This window comes from Schistocerca serialis, chromosome 6 (genome assembly GCF_023864345.2).
Source record: "Schistocerca serialis cubense isolate TAMUIC-IGC-003099 chromosome 6, iqSchSeri2.2, whole genome shotgun sequence".
Taxonomy (NCBI): Eukaryota; Metazoa; Arthropoda; class Insecta; order Orthoptera; family Acrididae; genus Schistocerca; species Schistocerca serialis.
The window spans coordinates 130,291,821-130,308,376 of NC_064643.1; the positions used below are offsets into that span (position 1 = coordinate 130,291,821).

The 16,556-nt window shown below is 42.6% G+C and overlaps 1 protein-coding gene across 1 annotated transcript in view; it reads right to left on the reverse strand.

The window, feature by feature from the left end:
• The window catches only part of LOC126484123 (venom dipeptidyl peptidase 4-like), a 411,056-nt gene extending 397,185 nt beyond the window's left edge, over positions 1-13,871 (reverse strand). The window contains exon 1 of the mRNA XM_050107505.1: positions 13,656-13,871. Coding sequence (XP_049963462.1) covers positions 13,656-13,697 — 42 coding nt within the window. The 5' untranslated portion in view covers positions 13,698-13,871. The remainder of the gene's footprint in view (positions 1-13,655) is intronic.
• Between the last annotated feature and the right edge of the window lie 2,685 nt (positions 13,872-16,556).

The following is a 16,556-nucleotide window of genomic DNA, read 5'->3' on the forward strand; positions in this document are numbered from 1 at the left end:
AGTTCCATTATCGTTTCCAACATAAAATCCATGAATAGCTGCAAATACTCTCCAAGTAGCCGAATACAACCACTTCCAGCCAATGATCGGTTCACTTGGACCAGAGGACTAAGTACATTCCATGTAAACACAGCTCACACCATTATGGAACCACCACCAGCTAGCACATTGTCTTGTTCGCCACTTTGACCCATGGCTTCGTGGGATCTGAGGCACACTCGAAGCCTAGCATCAGCTCTTACCAAATGAAACCTTAACTCATATGGACAGGCCAAGGGTTTCCAGTCGCCTAAGGTCCAACCGATATGGCCACGAGTGCTGTAGCGTTCTCGCTTCCCACGCCCAGGTTCCCGGGTTTGATTCCAGGCGGGGTCAGAGATTTTCTCTGCCTCGTGATGACTGGGTGTTGTGTGATGCCCTTAGGTTAGTCAGGTTTAAGTAGTTCTAAGTTCTAGGAGACTGATGACAATAAATGTTAAGTCCCATAGTGCTCAGAGCCATTTTTTTGGCCAAGAGCCCAGGAGAGGCGCTGCAGTCGATATCGTGATGTTAGTAAAGCCACTCGCGTCTATCGTCTGCAGACATAACGATTAGCGCCAAATTTCGCCGTACTGTCCTGATAGATACATTCATCGTACATCCCGCAATGATTTCTGCAGCTTCTTCACGCAGTGTTGCTTGCCTGATAGCACCGACAGTCCTACTCAAACTTCATTGCTGTCGGTCGTTAAGTTAGTGCCGTCGGCCACTGCGTTGTCTGTGGAGAGATAATGCTTGAAGTTTGGTAGTCTCGGCTGACTCTCGACATTGTGAATCTCGTAATACTGAATTCCCTACCGATTTGCGAAATGGAATGGCCCATGCTTCTAGTTCCAACCACCAAATCGCGTTCAAAGACAGGAAAGACGTTGTGCGGCCACAATACGTCGAAAACCTATTCACATGAATCGCCTACGTGCAAATGATAGCTCCGCCAACGCATTGCCCTTTTATACCTTGCGAACGCCAAACTGCCGCCTTCTGTATACACTATGGGATGAAAAAGTATCCGGACGACCCCAAAAAACATATTAGGTGCATTGTGCTGCCACCTACTGCCAGGTACCCCATATCAGGGACCTCACAAGGGAACCTCCCCATCGCACCCTCCTCAGATTTAGTTATACGTTGGCACAGTGGATAGGTCTTGAAAAACTGAACACAGATCAATCGAGAAAACAGGAAGAAGTTGTGTGGAACTATGAAAAATATAAGCAAAATATACCAACTGAGTAGTCCATGCGCAGGATAGGCAACATCAAGGATAGCGTGAGCTCAGGAGCGCTGTGGTCCCGTGGTTAGCGTGAGCACCTGCGGAACGAGAGGTCCTTGGTTCAAGTCTACCCTCGAGTGAAGAGTTTCGTTTTTTGTTTTCAGACAATTATCAAAGTTCAGGTACTCACACATAATCAACTTCGCTCTCCAAAATTCCAGGACATGTTCAGATTTGCTTGGACATACGCAGGATTTGACGGTCTACACACGGAAAAATTTGAAAACGTTAAAAACATATGTTTTGATAGACTGTGAAACTGTTGCATTCATTTGTTGCAGTTTATGTGACAAACTGTTATGTTTTCATCGCTTTTTTGGGAGCGATTATCACATCCACAAGAAAACCTAAATCGGGCAAGGTAGAATAATCTTTTTACCCATTCGCCAAGTGTACAAGTTAGGTGGGTCGACAACATATTCCTGTCATGTGAAGCATATGCCGTCACCAGTGTCGTATAGAATATATCAGACGTGTTTTCCTGTGGAGGAATGGGTTGACCTATGACCTTGCGATCAAATGTTTTTGGTTCCGATTGGAGAGGCACGTCCTTTCGTCTACTAATCGCACGGTTTTGCGGTGCGGTCGCAAAACACAGACACTAAACTTATTACAGTGAACAGAGACGTCAATGAACGAACGGACAAATCATAACTTTGCGAAAATAAAGAAATTAAAATTTTCAATCGAGGGAAGACTTAAACCAAGAACTACTCGTTCCGCAGGTGCTCACGCTAACCACAGGACCACGGAGCTCCTGAGCTGATGCTCTCCTTGATGTTGCCTATCTTACACATGGACTACTCAGTTTGTATATTTTGCTTATTTTTTCATAGTTCCACACAACTTCTTCCTGTTTTCTCGATTGATCTGTGTTCCGTGTTTCAAGGCCCATCCACTGTGCCAACTTATAACTAAATCTGAGGGGGGTGCGATGGGGAGGTTCCCTTGTCAGTAGTTATTAGACATTGTGAGAGAGCAGAAGAGGGCGCTCCGCGGAACTCACGGACATCGAACGTGGTCAGGTGATTGGGTGTCACTTGTGTCATACTTCTGTACGTGAGATTTCCACACTCCTAAACATCCCTAGGTCATAGTGAAGTGGAAACATGAAGGGACACTTACAGCACAAAAGCGCACAGGTCGACCTCGTCTGTTGAGTGGCAGAGACCGCCGACAGTCGAAGAGGGTCGTAATGTGTAATAGGCACACATTTATCCAGACCATCACACAGGAATTCCAAACTGCATCGGGATCCACTGCAAGTGCTTTGACAGTTAAGCGGGAGGTGAGAAAACTTGGATTTCATGGTCGAGCGGCTGCTCACAAGCCACACGTCACGCCAGTAAATGCCAAACGACGCCTCGCTTGATGTAAGGAGCGTAAACATTCGACGATTGAACAGAGGAAAAACGTTATGTGCAGTGACGGATCACGATACACAATGTGGCGATCCGATGGCAGGGTGTGGGTTTGGCGAATGCCCGGTGAACGTCATCTGCCAGCATGTGTAGTCCCAACAGTAAAATTCGGAGGTGGTGCTGCTATGGCCTCCTCGTGTTTTTCACGAAGTAGGCTTGCACCCCTTGTTGTTTTGCGTGGCACTATCACAGCATAGGCCTACATTGATGTTTTAAGCACCTTCTTGCTTCCCACTGTCGAAGAGCAATTTGGGGATGGCGACTGCATCTTTCAACACTATCCAGCACCTGTTCATAATGCACGGCCTGTGGCGCAGTGGTTACACGACAATAACATCCCTGTAAGGGGCTGGCCTGCACAGAGTGCTGATCTGAATCCTATAGAACACGTTTGGGATGTTTTAGAACGCCGACTTCGTGCCAGGCCTCACCGCCCGACATCGATACCTCTTCTCAGTGTAGCACTCAGTGAAGAATGGGTCACCATTCCCCAAGAAACCGCGAAGCACCTGATTGAACGTACGCCAGTGAGAGTGGAGGCTATCATCAAAATTAAGGGTGGGTCAACACCATATGGACTTCCAGCGTTACCGATGGAGGGCGCCACGAACCTGTAAGTCATTTTCAGCCAGGTGTCCGGATCCTTTAAACAGCGCATGTGCATTTCACTCTCCCATGACCGCTCACATCAAAAGAGAGGCGTGCGGTTCTAGGCGCTACAGTCTGGAACCGCGGGACCGCTACGGTCGCAGGTTCGAATCCTGCCTCGGGCATGGATGCGTGTGATGTCCTTAGGTTAGTTAGGTTTAAGTAATTCTAAGTTCTAGGGGACTGATGACCTCAGTCCCATAGTGCTCAGAGCCATTTGAACCATTTGAACCACAAGAGAGGAAGCTTTTGAAATGTGTTGCTGCAGGCGAATTATTAAGACAGATATTTGAATCGAATAACTAATGGTGACATACTGAATTGAACTGAGGAAAAAGAAATATATAGTACAGTATGAGATAGGATGATAGTACATGTCCTCCGGACTCGAGGAATCGTCAGGTTTTTAATGGAGGAAAGTGAGGAGGGTAAATCTGCAGAGGTAGACCAGAGCTTGACTACAGTAAGTAGGTTCAAATGGATATATGATGGAGTATGCCTGCACAGAATACATCAAAACGGAGAGCGACATCAAATCAACAACAACAGACAAACAATAAAACGTCAAATTCCCTTGACATGTTGCTCTTATAGCGATGAACAGCTGGAAAATAGATCTCTTCAGATTACATTTAGTAGAAGTTCCAAAGACATCAATACACGGTCTAGTAACATTAAAGTGTCCAATTCCTACATTCAACGTCAACGTGCAATAACAACTCAAGATCTGACGTCCAAAAGGGTACAATCATTGGCTTTTGGGACAAGCGAGAAGCATTTCCAAAACGGCTATGGTTGTAAACTGTTCGCGTGCCACTGTGGTTAAAGTATACCGTGCATGGCAACGCAAGTATGCGCCTGTCCTTGGGGACTATGTCCGCCCCTACATGCACCTTGTTTTTCCTCGACACGATGGCATCCCCCACCAGAGCATGTACTGCATCGTATAGCTGGCAGAGTACGTGCGTGGTTCAGAGAGCACCAGGATGAGTTTACCACACTCCCCTGGCCACCAAACTCGCCGGATTTAAACCCAATCAAGAATTTGTGACACCACCTCAATCGGGCTGTTCGCGTCATTGGTTTTCACTCAAGAAACGTAACGCAGCTGGCCGTGGCGCGGAGTCAGCATAGCTCGGCATCCCTATTCAATGTCTTCCAGCACCTCACTGACTGTATTCTTGCACGACTCACGGCGTTCCGCGCTGTAAGAGGTGGTTTTTCAGTTCTGTGACTTGCGGTGTTAGTAGGCTTGTGTGGCAAGGTTATGATAGCTCCAAATGAAGAAAATCTCCAAACAATCTTAGAAGTTATTGAGAAAGTACTAAGGGATGAGTACCAACTGGAAGTTAACTAAAAACAGACAGATCACTCTCGTGTGCTTGGGATTCGGAATGAGTAAACATTAATATTAAAGGAAACAAGATGAAGCAACCAAGCTCATAAAAATACTTCGGAAATTAGTCCTCTGAAGACGGAAGAGGTAAAGAAGACATAAAACAAAGAATTGGAGAAGCAAATAAAATGTTTATACGTAAGACGATAATACTTTTTCTAACATCATAGATACTGAAATGAAGAAGAATGCGACTACGAGCTGCATTCAGTTCATAGCACTTATGGCACTGAAACATGGACAACAGGGAAAACTTTAACGAAGTCTCTTGAAGCATTTGAGATATAGTACCGGAAACAATGTGAACAGATGAAGGAACAGGTGAAATAAGGTCATTTAGAAGAGCAATTGACAGATGAAGACACGAGGGGTTGGTCACACAGTACGACACCACTATTTCCTTCTAGATGTTCTAGGAAGACTGCGACTGGTGTTTTTAAAAGAAGTTAAAAATAATGCAAGAGATATCTTCTAATAATTCAATATGGAGTGTTGCCAGCTGATCGAAAGATTAACGATTAAGGAGAAAACTTCCGTCATAAGATACGTAAGAGATCAAACGGAAAACGAAAGTTAGGAGGGGAATGAGCAGCAGATAAACCTGTCGCAAACATAGGATATTTCATTTGAACAAGGTATGTGTATTGCAAAAGCGAATTATTTTGGTTTTCAAGAGTTGATATTTTACCTGTGTTCCGTTTCTCTTTTCGTGTATCTAATATACTCGACACAGAAAACTCTGATAAACTTTGATCTTATTTCTGAAATCTGTTGTATCGGTAGTGACGATTATTTTTCCAAAACATGTTGAAGACATCAAGCACAATTTTTCCCGGTGATTTAGGACAGATTATCACGCTGTTTTTCTCTACAGAACACGAAGCAACACTACACATTTTCTCAGAGTATATGAGCGACAAGACCATATCACGCCTGGCGAAACAGAGAACGGGACTATTCAATGAGATCTGAAATCGCGCTAAACTAGTGACAGTTGCAGCTATTAAGAAATGCCGTCCTTCACGGCTGTGAAAAACAGTTCTAAAATAACTTCGCGACCCTCTCACCAAATTGCTCTAATTCTCGCAGTTAGCCGTAATTAGACGTAAATACCATATTAACACTGACGCTATTTGCGCATGCGATGTATGAAATCACAACTGAACTTGATCTCCAAATTTTCGATCACGAGCGTGCAGTGTCATCGGATTTTATTCACAGCTCACCTGTACTTCGTTAAGGAGATGTATTTCATGCGATTGTTGTTAGACCATACTTACGATTATTCATCGGACCCAAAGTGCGCCGGTATGAAAACTGTTCGAAGTATTCAGAGGTAACGAAAAAATGTATAAAAGTTGTTTACTTGATTCATTAATTACAAAATGGATCTGTACTAAAACAAATATCATACTTATTAATCGCTGTTTATTGCTAACTACAAATACAGCGTTCTTAAAATTTTCAAATGGAAGTAAACTTAAAATAAACTAAGATACAGTGTTCACGTTTTTCATCACACTATCAGTTAACTTTTGTTCCTATATCACGTTTTCAGCCTTTCCACAGTACAATTATACTTTCGTAAGTCCAGTGAAGGTCTAGAACCAGCCAACATTACTCCTTCATAAAACTTTCCTGAGTCCATCGTTGTTCGGTATGTAAGTAGGCTGTTTAGGTTTTCTTATTGGTAACGCCACGTAACGCTCTGTGTGAGAATCACTGGCTGTGCTGTGTGCAATCCGTGGCTAGTTTGCATTGTTGTCTGCCATTGTAGTGTTGGGCAGCGGCAGCTGGATGTGAACAGCGCGTAGCAGTGTTGCCAATTTAGCGACTTTGTCGCTAGAAATGGCGACTTTTGCCTTCGTCTTAGCGACAAAAATTATTTAGCGACTTATCTGGCGACTTTTGGAGTACAAATCAAAATTATTTTGGGCCAGCATTTTCATTAACAAAACTAAGATTTTAACTATAGAATGGGTACTACACTGACTTTGTTCTAGATTTACTAAGTTAAATTAAGTTCTTAGCAGATCATGTAGCATTGTTCAGCATTTTCTGGATATGGGAATTGCCTACAGAGTAAGAAAACCTTGACTATAGAACAATTCATTATTCATTACCCACTAGCCTGTTATCGTCGACAGCGTATCGCTCTATAATTCTTCTACTTTTGAACTTCCTTTATTTTTCGAATTGACAAAAAACATATGTAATATTAAGTATAATAAAATACATTTCTGTCCAGCAACCTCTAATTTTTCGAAATGTTAACTCGCAGTCAAATGATTACAACATGCACAGTGGTAACACAAGAACAATTCGGTGGGGGTATCTCAGACATTACGTTTTAAACAATGAACAAAAGGACTGATATCGAGTTACGAGTGAGTAGATTCTTTCATGACCTCTAGTTCGCCTGAGTTTTAATGTATTTTCAGTGATTATAAATTGGTGAAACTTATGTTGAGGTGGCTTACATAATGGATTTACCGCAAAAGAAGAAGCAGTACGCTCAAAAATATCGGGATGCGTGGGAAGCAGAACCTGAATTCAATGGGTGGCTGAAACCAGTCGTTGGAGTCTTATCCAAGGCAAGATGTCAAGTATGTGCAACAGAGTTTTATGCTAAATTGTGTGATATTAGAAAGCATTCGAAAACTATTAAGCATAAACAAAAAATTTATTTAAAAAAAAAACACAAACCACCTTACCTGTGAAAATTGTTCCGAAAACTACAGTTAGAATAGCAAGCAGAGCGGAAGGCGCCCTTTCTTTATTTATTGCTGAACATTGTTCTGTTTTAGCTGTAGATCATTTAGGAATACTGTGCAAGAAGGTGTTTTCCGGTGATGAGGGCGCTAAAAACATGCAATTACATCGTACAAAGTGCACTAACAGTATAACTTAAGTTTTGGCTCCATATTTTACACAATTATTGGTTGAAGATATAGGTAACGAAAAATACAGTGTACTAATAGATGAATCGACAGATGTATCAATATCTAAAATTCTAGGTATCATTATACGGTACTATAGTGTAAACAACCAAACCATTAGATCAGCATTTCTCAAACTCGCTGTAGTAGAATCTGCAGATGCAAGAAATCTGGTTGCTGTTCTTGTGAATTCTTTGAAAGATCTCAAACTTCCAATCGCTAATATGGTAGGAATTGGCACAGATAATGCTTCTGCAATGGTTGGAATAAACAATGGGCTTTTCGAACAACTCAAGAGAGAATATGGTTTGAAGCATTTGGTATTGATCCGTTGCATTTGTCACTCTCTTCAGCTTGCAGTTTCGCATGCCTCAGTGAATACCATACCTAGAAACATAGAGTTTCTTGTACGGGAAACCTACAATTGGTTCTGCATTTCACCCAAAAGACAAGAGGAATATAAAAAGGTTTATGAGAAAATAAATTGTGGAAAACAGCCACTAAAAATTTTGAAGGTCTGTGCAACACGTTGGCTTTCAATTAAACCAGCAATACGAAGAATTCTGGAGCAGTGGGAAGAACTAAAGCTACATTTTTCACTTGCCATAGTTCAAGACAATTGTTACACTGCCGATCTTTTGTACAAGATGTATTGTGACGACTCAAATCATCTTTACATGTTTTACCTTAAACATGCTTTAAAAGACGTACAAATAGTAATAAAAGCTTTAGAAGAAGAAGACAATGACCCCACTAAAATACTAGATACACTTGTATTTCTCATGCAGTCACTCGGACAAAACATAGTTTTTCCAGCTGTTGATTTGTTGACAACACCAGTTCCAAGTGAATGTATGTACGCAAATCCGAAACTTGGCTTTATGTTTGAACAGAAATTGTCTGAGTCAAGTTTGCCTGAAGAAAATAAAGTTTATTTGAAGAAGACATGCATTCAGTTTAGTCTGAAACTCATAAAAGAAATTCAACAAAGAATGCCAAGTAACGTTACGATCCTTAAAAAATTGTCAGTGCTGAATGTTGAAGAAACACTAAAAGTAAATAAAAATAATGCTGTAGCGGATGCAGCCAAAGAATTGGGTTTTAGTGGCGATTTCATAGACGGTATGCTGCAAGAATGGCATAATATCAACTTAATTAGGTGGAACAACACTACTAACACTGTTCGATTTTGGAGTGAGGTTTTGCAGTATAAAAATTCCGCAGGGGAGAATCCTTTTTCTTTGATTTCACAGCTAGCAATGACTGTTCTATGCCTACCGCATTCAAATGTAGAAATGGAAAGAATATTCAGTTCTATGAACATTATAAAAACTAAACAACGTAACAGATTATCGTTAAAGACAATTAATGCTTTCATCATATTGAGAGACCAGTTGAAGAAACAAAATAAAGATTGTGCATTTTTCGACATACCGTCAGACGTATTGGAGCTTATTGCAACGAAAAAAAATTACTCTTTTGCGACAAAACTAGTCGAACTGCAACATCAACTACAGTTCTGTCAGAGCATGAAACAGAAGAGTTATTCGATCTTCTGAGTGACGACGATGAATAGCTCACATACCGGTATGTATATTTTGTAACCTAATTTGAGTTCTTGCTTTCTTTTGTTACAAATATAGTTGTATATTTCTAGTATATTTGACTACTGTAATTGAAGCAACAATTTATGTGATGCATCAATTATGAAAACATGTTTAATTAAACGTTGGCGAATTTTATATGAATGTTGTTGCAAGCGATGCGTCATTTAATGAAGACAATATAGCAATTACGTATATGAGACAATTTTTATTAGTATTTTATTACCCCCTCCCCCCCCCCCCCCCCCCCCCCCAATGGCTTATTGCACCATTCGCAGGACGAAATTTTCAGTACAGCCCTAGTAAAATCAGTTTTAGCGACTTTCTAGCGACTTTTGATATTGAATCTAGCGACTCGGGTTTTTTAGAGTTGGCAACACTGGCGCGTAGCGTTGCGCAGTTGGAGGTGAGCCGCCAGCAGTGGTGGATGTGGGGAGAGAGATGGCGGAGATTTGTAATTTGTCATGAACTGCTATATTTATATATGATGATATCAAGGTAAATACATTGTTTGTTCTCTATTAATATCTTTCATTTGCTAACTATGCCTGTCAGCAGTTAGTGCCTTCCGTAGTTTGAATCTTTTATTTAGCTGGCAGTACTGGTGCTAGCTGTATTGCAGTAGTTCGAGTAACCAAGATTTTTGTGAGGTAAGTGATTTGTGAAACGTATAGTTTAATGTTAGTCAGGGCCATTCTTTGTAGCGATTGCTGAAAGTCAGATTGCGTTGCGCTTAAAATATTGTGTATCAGTTTAAGCACAGTCACGTATAATTTTTGTAAGGGGACGTTTCAGGTATAAAATCCAAGCCGCGCGGGATTAGCCGAGCGGTCTCGGGCGCTGCAGTCAAGGACTGTGCGGTTGGTCCCGGCGGAGATTCGAGTCCTCCCTCGGGCATGGGTGTGTGTGTGTTTCTCCTTAGGATAATTTAGGTTATGTAGTGTGTAAGCTTCGGGACTGATGACCTTAGCAGTTAAGTCCCATAAGATTTCACAAACATTTGAACATTGTAAAATCCAAAATTCCGCTTCCAAGATTAGTTTTCGCCCTTTCTATTGCAGCTCTCTGCTGGTATTTATTCTCGCCAGCGCTGTTTGATCACGTTATTTAGAGTGCGACTCCATCGTCTAATCAAAACATCTTCCGGCTACCCATGACCATGCAGTTATATATGAAACAAAATTATGTATTTTTGTTTTCCATAATTTTTGAATATTCATTCGTAACTCAGTCCCATTACATTTCAAAATACGTTGTACGATTGACAAAAGAAAGAAAGAAAAAAAATACGTTGGGTCTAGTTACCTCTGAACAGTGACAAGAACTACGCGAGTTAAACATTGAACTCCGTGATTGGCAGAAACAGTGGAGACTTTGAATATCTTAGCGTACCTCATTATGTCATTCACACAATAATAACGATGAAATAACTGATACATAAGTAGGCCCTATGGCCAGAGGCGTCACAACGTCCGACAGTTGCACTGCACGCGACAACTAATCGCTGAGCGGGATTTTGTTTACCTGAACGAGATACAGTCAGCAAGCGACATTGTGGGGATCCGACAGATTTGCCACTCGCCACTAGCAAAACGTTGGCCGAAGTAGAGGCAACAGAATGGCCAGCCACCACGACAGACTAATTTGGATGCTCATCACTGCTAACTATTGTATTTGCTATAAAATGTGAAAATGGCTCTTACTAGCGATTGGTTACAGTAAGTGCTGCCAAATCAGCTTTTTAGAGCTAACTCTGGCTTCTTTAATACCATTTAGCTGGCAAATGAGTGAGTTATTGGGGTCATTTGGCGTTTTCTCTAGTTTTATTTTTCTTGACGATAGGAAAGCACTAAAATCCATGTTGATAAGATGAAAAGTATTTGCCTCGACCTAAGATTTCAAAACATGCATTAATATCTCATGAAAATGTAGTATTAGATGGAATTAAAAAGCACAAGAAATCAAACTATAGTTGTGTTGGTGTGCGTTTCCGGGCGACAGAATACACATACGCAAGAAGAAAAACGTAACTACGTAATATAAACACTTAAGAGAGTTATTGGAATTCAAAGTATCGCAACATCGCAACAATGATGGACGCTGTTGTAAGCAAAGCAGACTGATGCAAGATGAATCAGAAGTCGACCATTTCACAGATGTAATAAACAATGGACCAGCGACTGGACTGTGAAAAGGAACAGCGAACTTCTATTCAGTGCAGTAGTTTTCTAAGATGCCAACCCCACTACAACGGACATATGATTTGGATGAACCAATATTTAATATGCGGATCACGGACACGAATTACAATCACACACATAGTGTTGCACATCATCTGTTTTGAACTTCTAAAAATGCAGTCTGTTGTTTCCGTATTATCAAGGATATGTAATTAAAATTGTGTTATACTTTCACAGTGAATTGTTTGTATTACTGCAGTTCTAGCAGATACCAAACTAAAATATATATAAATTAATTCTTGTTTCTATCTATTCCTGAGATGAGTTGCGGCCAGATGGGATGCGGAATTATATTGTTTTCATTCTACATTTGAGCACAGCCTCTGACTTCATTATTTTGAAACTATTACACAGAATAATGATTGCAAACTGCACCATAATATATCTTATATTTCTGCTTTTTCCTGGCTCCTTTTTGTAGACACATTTAGTTTATTTCGTTTTGAAGAGCTGGCAACACTGGTTACAGTTCTACAAGTTTTTATTGCATATTAACGTTTGTTAGCACTATTGTCGAAAGTTAAGATTATAAACTACGAAAAACTGTTAATCTGTATCATGAAGCGACCCACCCGAGAGTCGTGAGGCCCAGTTTGAAAACCCTGATATAGATTTCTACAGTGTCTGTAAGTATGCTACAGTTATGTCTGAAACAGATTAAAATTTTGCATCCGTTATTCCTATTTGATAAGTGGCAGGCGCAGGATTTGCACTGTGGTAGCGGCAGCGCAGTGGAAACGGACAGCGCGAGTCTCCGTTTATGCCCTTTTACACTAGCGACTTTGTTGTCTCAGTCGACTACTCTTTGGCAAGTGGTCTATTACAGCGCCCCTGCCTTTTTATTCCTCCTGTACTGAGTATTGCCCGTCACGAGTGGCCTTTTCTGTTTACGTGTCAGTTTCAAAATTGCAAGCGTAGTGAGAGTTCTCTGTATGCACTTTGACACTCTAAATGTGAACGTGAGGTTGTGAGGAACCATCCTTCTTACAGAAGTCAAAATATATCAACAGAATTAAGGAACAAGAAATGACAACACATTTTATTAGTGACCTAAGCAAAATTCATATTCTTGACAGAGGTCGTACGGTAAATTCTCTACTCTGCTGAGAACAGAAAGAAGAGGAAACATGTCGTCCAAACATTTCAAAACATCAAGTATCGTTTGCTTAAGAAAATATATACATACAAAAACAGCAAACAATGTATTTCGTTTCGAAATCTAGGACCGGTGATGGTTTACTAACCTCTTTTTTTAAGGTTACGTCAACACGAGTAGCTGGCATTGTCAGAGGTTCACCCTCCATTGTTGCCTTTGACGATGCCAGCCACTCGTGCTGGCGAAACGTCAGAAAAATCACTAAGCAACGTCGACCGAAGATCCCGAGACGAAAGCCAACAGCCAATACATCAACAAGTGGGCTCTGAAGGCACAACAGTTTTGTTCACCAAACAATATTCAGAAGACAGTAGCAGCGCATTTTTACTTTATCCTTTGTACCTTTCAAACTGTCAGTTAACACACAAAATTATTTTTCTCATTCAATAGACCTGGCATTTTTTGCTGCTGGAACAATTATACTTCTTACTTATAGACAGTGCAGGCTTCTTCTTTGTCCAAGTACGACTACTGTAAAACCAAACTGCCATTTTTCGATTTTTGGCCTGTCTCGTGGAAGGACACTAGTACGAAAGATATTAGGACCGTATACAACCTTTGGAATGTGCCATTAAAAAAAGCAAAGAATAAAATAAAGATTAAGAAGAATAAAAGCACAAAATCCATTACTATAACACGAATGGTAGCGGCGAGAATTGGTTAACTTCCGGTGTTAGCTGACGACGCCACAGACCGTTGTTTCTGCGATACTCGCGATTTCAGAACTCTACGCTTGTCACAGTCAATAGATCACTGACGGCACTGCGCCAAACGAGACGTGATTGGCGGCTGATTTACCAGCAGGTACGTGACGCGCTCCCACCAAAACGTCGCTCGTCTAAAATGGGCTGTGTTGCTGGCGGGAGCAGTCCGGACCGCTGGCAGGCAAATGTCACTGGTTTAAAATAAGACAGCAGCAGTAGTGCGCGTAGTACTCACCGCGCCCACCAGCAGCGCGCCGGTGCTGCCCCTCGCGGCCATCTCGTTCAGCCTGCAGATGGCGGGCGACTGACTGGTCGCGAAACCACGGACGCCGCCTGTCCGCGGGCAGCCGTGCGGAGCGTCCGCGCCTCCCACCAGCAACCGCTGATTCACGCGCTCGCTCCGAGACACGCCGCCGCTGTTGCGTACATCGTGAGCAGGAGTCAAGGCCGACGGCCGGGCCACGCGCCTTGGGCGCTACTCAGGCAAGCCGACTCGCTGCGAGGTGGCCAGCCAGGTGCCGCAGTCGTCTTCCTTCTGTCAGCGCGCTGACTGTCGTTGTCGATTTTCTTTAGTTGTGGCCATCAGTCCGGGGACCGGTTTGGTGCAGCTCTTCAGCCAAGTACATCCTGTGCAGTCGTCTTCATCTCTGCATAACTACGGCAAACTACGTCCATATGAACATGCCTACTGCATTCATCCACTGGTCTTTCTCTGCAATTTTTGCTTCCCACATGTGATTTGCTTTCTTGGCCAGGAGATCTTGAACACTGTCCGACTACCAGTTATTCTAGTTCATTCAGGGCCATTGCTAGATGTTTTGCCAGTCTAGATGAGAATTTAAAAATGACGCCCCCTTTTTTTTACTGCCATTGGTCTCCTCGATATCTTCTGCCCATCCAATCACCACCAACAGCCAACGTCATAACAATGCAAATCCCCTATTATACTTTTAATTATTAAACTAAGGTGACCAGACGTGCTCGTTTTCTGGGGACACTCCTCAGTTTTCATACTTTGTTCTCAATTCCTTTTAAACCAATTACGTCCCATCGATAGACAAGTCATGTCATTATCTTCCTTTTTATTATGTTATCTTGTGTTAACCGGGGACCTAGAAACGACGGAGAGGCTCAGTCCCCTCCGCGGCCGCAGTGGTCCGCAACCCCACGACGACTACCGCAGTCCACTTCACCCCTCCGCCGCCCCACACCGAACCCAGGGTTATTGTGCGGTTCGGCCCCCGGTGGATCCCCCAAGGGAACGTGTAACACCAGACGAGTGTAACCCCTATGTTTGCGTGGTAGAGTAATGGTGCTGTACGCGTACCTGGAGAACTTGTTTGCGCGGCAATCGCTGACATAGTGTGGCTGAGGCGGAATAAGGGGAACCAGCCCGCATTTGCCGAGGCAGATGGAAAACCGCCTAAAAATCATCCACAGACTGGCCGGCTAACCGGACCACGACACAAGTCCGCCGGGTGGATTCGTGCCGGGGACCGGCGCTCCTTCCCGCCCGCAGTCCTTGTTATTACTTACTTGTAAGCCAAATTTGAAGAAAACGGCAGCTAATTTGAGGAAAGACAATGTAGTTCTTTTCTCGTGATGCGAATCTGACAGAGACACACTTACACAGACACCTTATCCTTTAGATGAGTACAAAACCTACCTTGTGAAGACATGATCGACGACCCAGAGGAAATAACAGTAGAACAAAAAACATCAACAGAACCATTCAATACAACTGACGCTTGACAAATGAGCTGTAGACACAAAAACAATAAGCGGTGGTGGTGGGGGTTGGGGGGGGGGGGGGGAGTATGCTATAAAATCCAAGCCAGTGCACTACCCAGCTCCAATGCTTGACAGAGATCAATCAAGGTCAGACACACTGTGTTTACTTTCGTCGAACTAACTAAAGACTTTTTAAGTAACTCATCTGTGTACTTTTGAAAACAATTCGGTGTTTTAATATTTCGTCTGTTACATTTTTCTCCTCATTTGCTCATGTTAATTTGTTTGCTGTTTGATCTGAAATTAACTTTTTCCGCCTTTTGCCGCCCCTAAATTTTTGCCGCCCTAGGCGGCCGCCTAGGCACCCAATTCATTTGGCGTTACCCAGGGTGCACCACGGGGAGGCGAATTAGCTTTTAGCACAGTGGTTTTACAATCTTTCTTAGACCATTACCCCTGAGTGTAATTAGACATTAGCTAGTACCTCGCCCCCAACAACCCCCCCCCCCCCGCCCCCCGGGCGTCTGTTGCGCCCCGTCCCCCACATTATCACCAACTTTAGCACCATATAAACTGTAGAATGAAAGACTTTTCTTTGAACACTTTTATTCTTTAGATGATGAAAGACGAGTGACATTTCGTTTGTGTGCGTGTTAGAAGTGAAAGACGAAGGAATTCGTGGGGCATCTCAAGTGCTAACCTCAATTCCTTCAAAACAGAAAATAAAGCTAACTATCAGCAAACTTGCCCCTCGTCTCTACTGTGGCATTTGCTTGACCTGCACACTGCAACGTCATTTAAAATCAACCAAGTTAAAATGTGTGCACTATACTTATTGTCTGTTAAATCATTTGATTGCTGCACTCCTTACCTCTGAACTGGCAGAAATTGAAAGACTTCAGGCTGTTAATGCTTTGTGTCTGACCACAGCCACTAATAATAATAATAGCTCTATAGTAGACCTTGTGTAGCTACTGCTGTGGCGTGCCGTCAATTAATTCATGTATCTGTTTCGAAGCAAGAAATGAAACAATCTCTGGACTACTGCGGGTACCATCTACAGCTCGGAAAAGACATTTTCTTGAGATCTTTAGCATCAGGGACCTCAGTAGCCATTAGGCATCGTGAGAGAGCAGAAGACGGCGCTCCGCGGAGCTCACGGACTTCGAACGTGATCAGGTGATTGGGTTTCACTTGTGTCATACGTCTGTACGCGAGATTTCCACACTCCTAAACATCCCTAGGTCCACTGTTTCCGATGTGATAGTGAAGTGGAAACGTGAAAGGACACGTGCAGAACAAAAGCGTTCAGGTCGATCTCGTCTGTTGACTGACAGAGGCCGCCGACAGTTAAAGAGGGTTGTAATGTGTAATAGGCACACATCTATCCAGACCATCACACGGG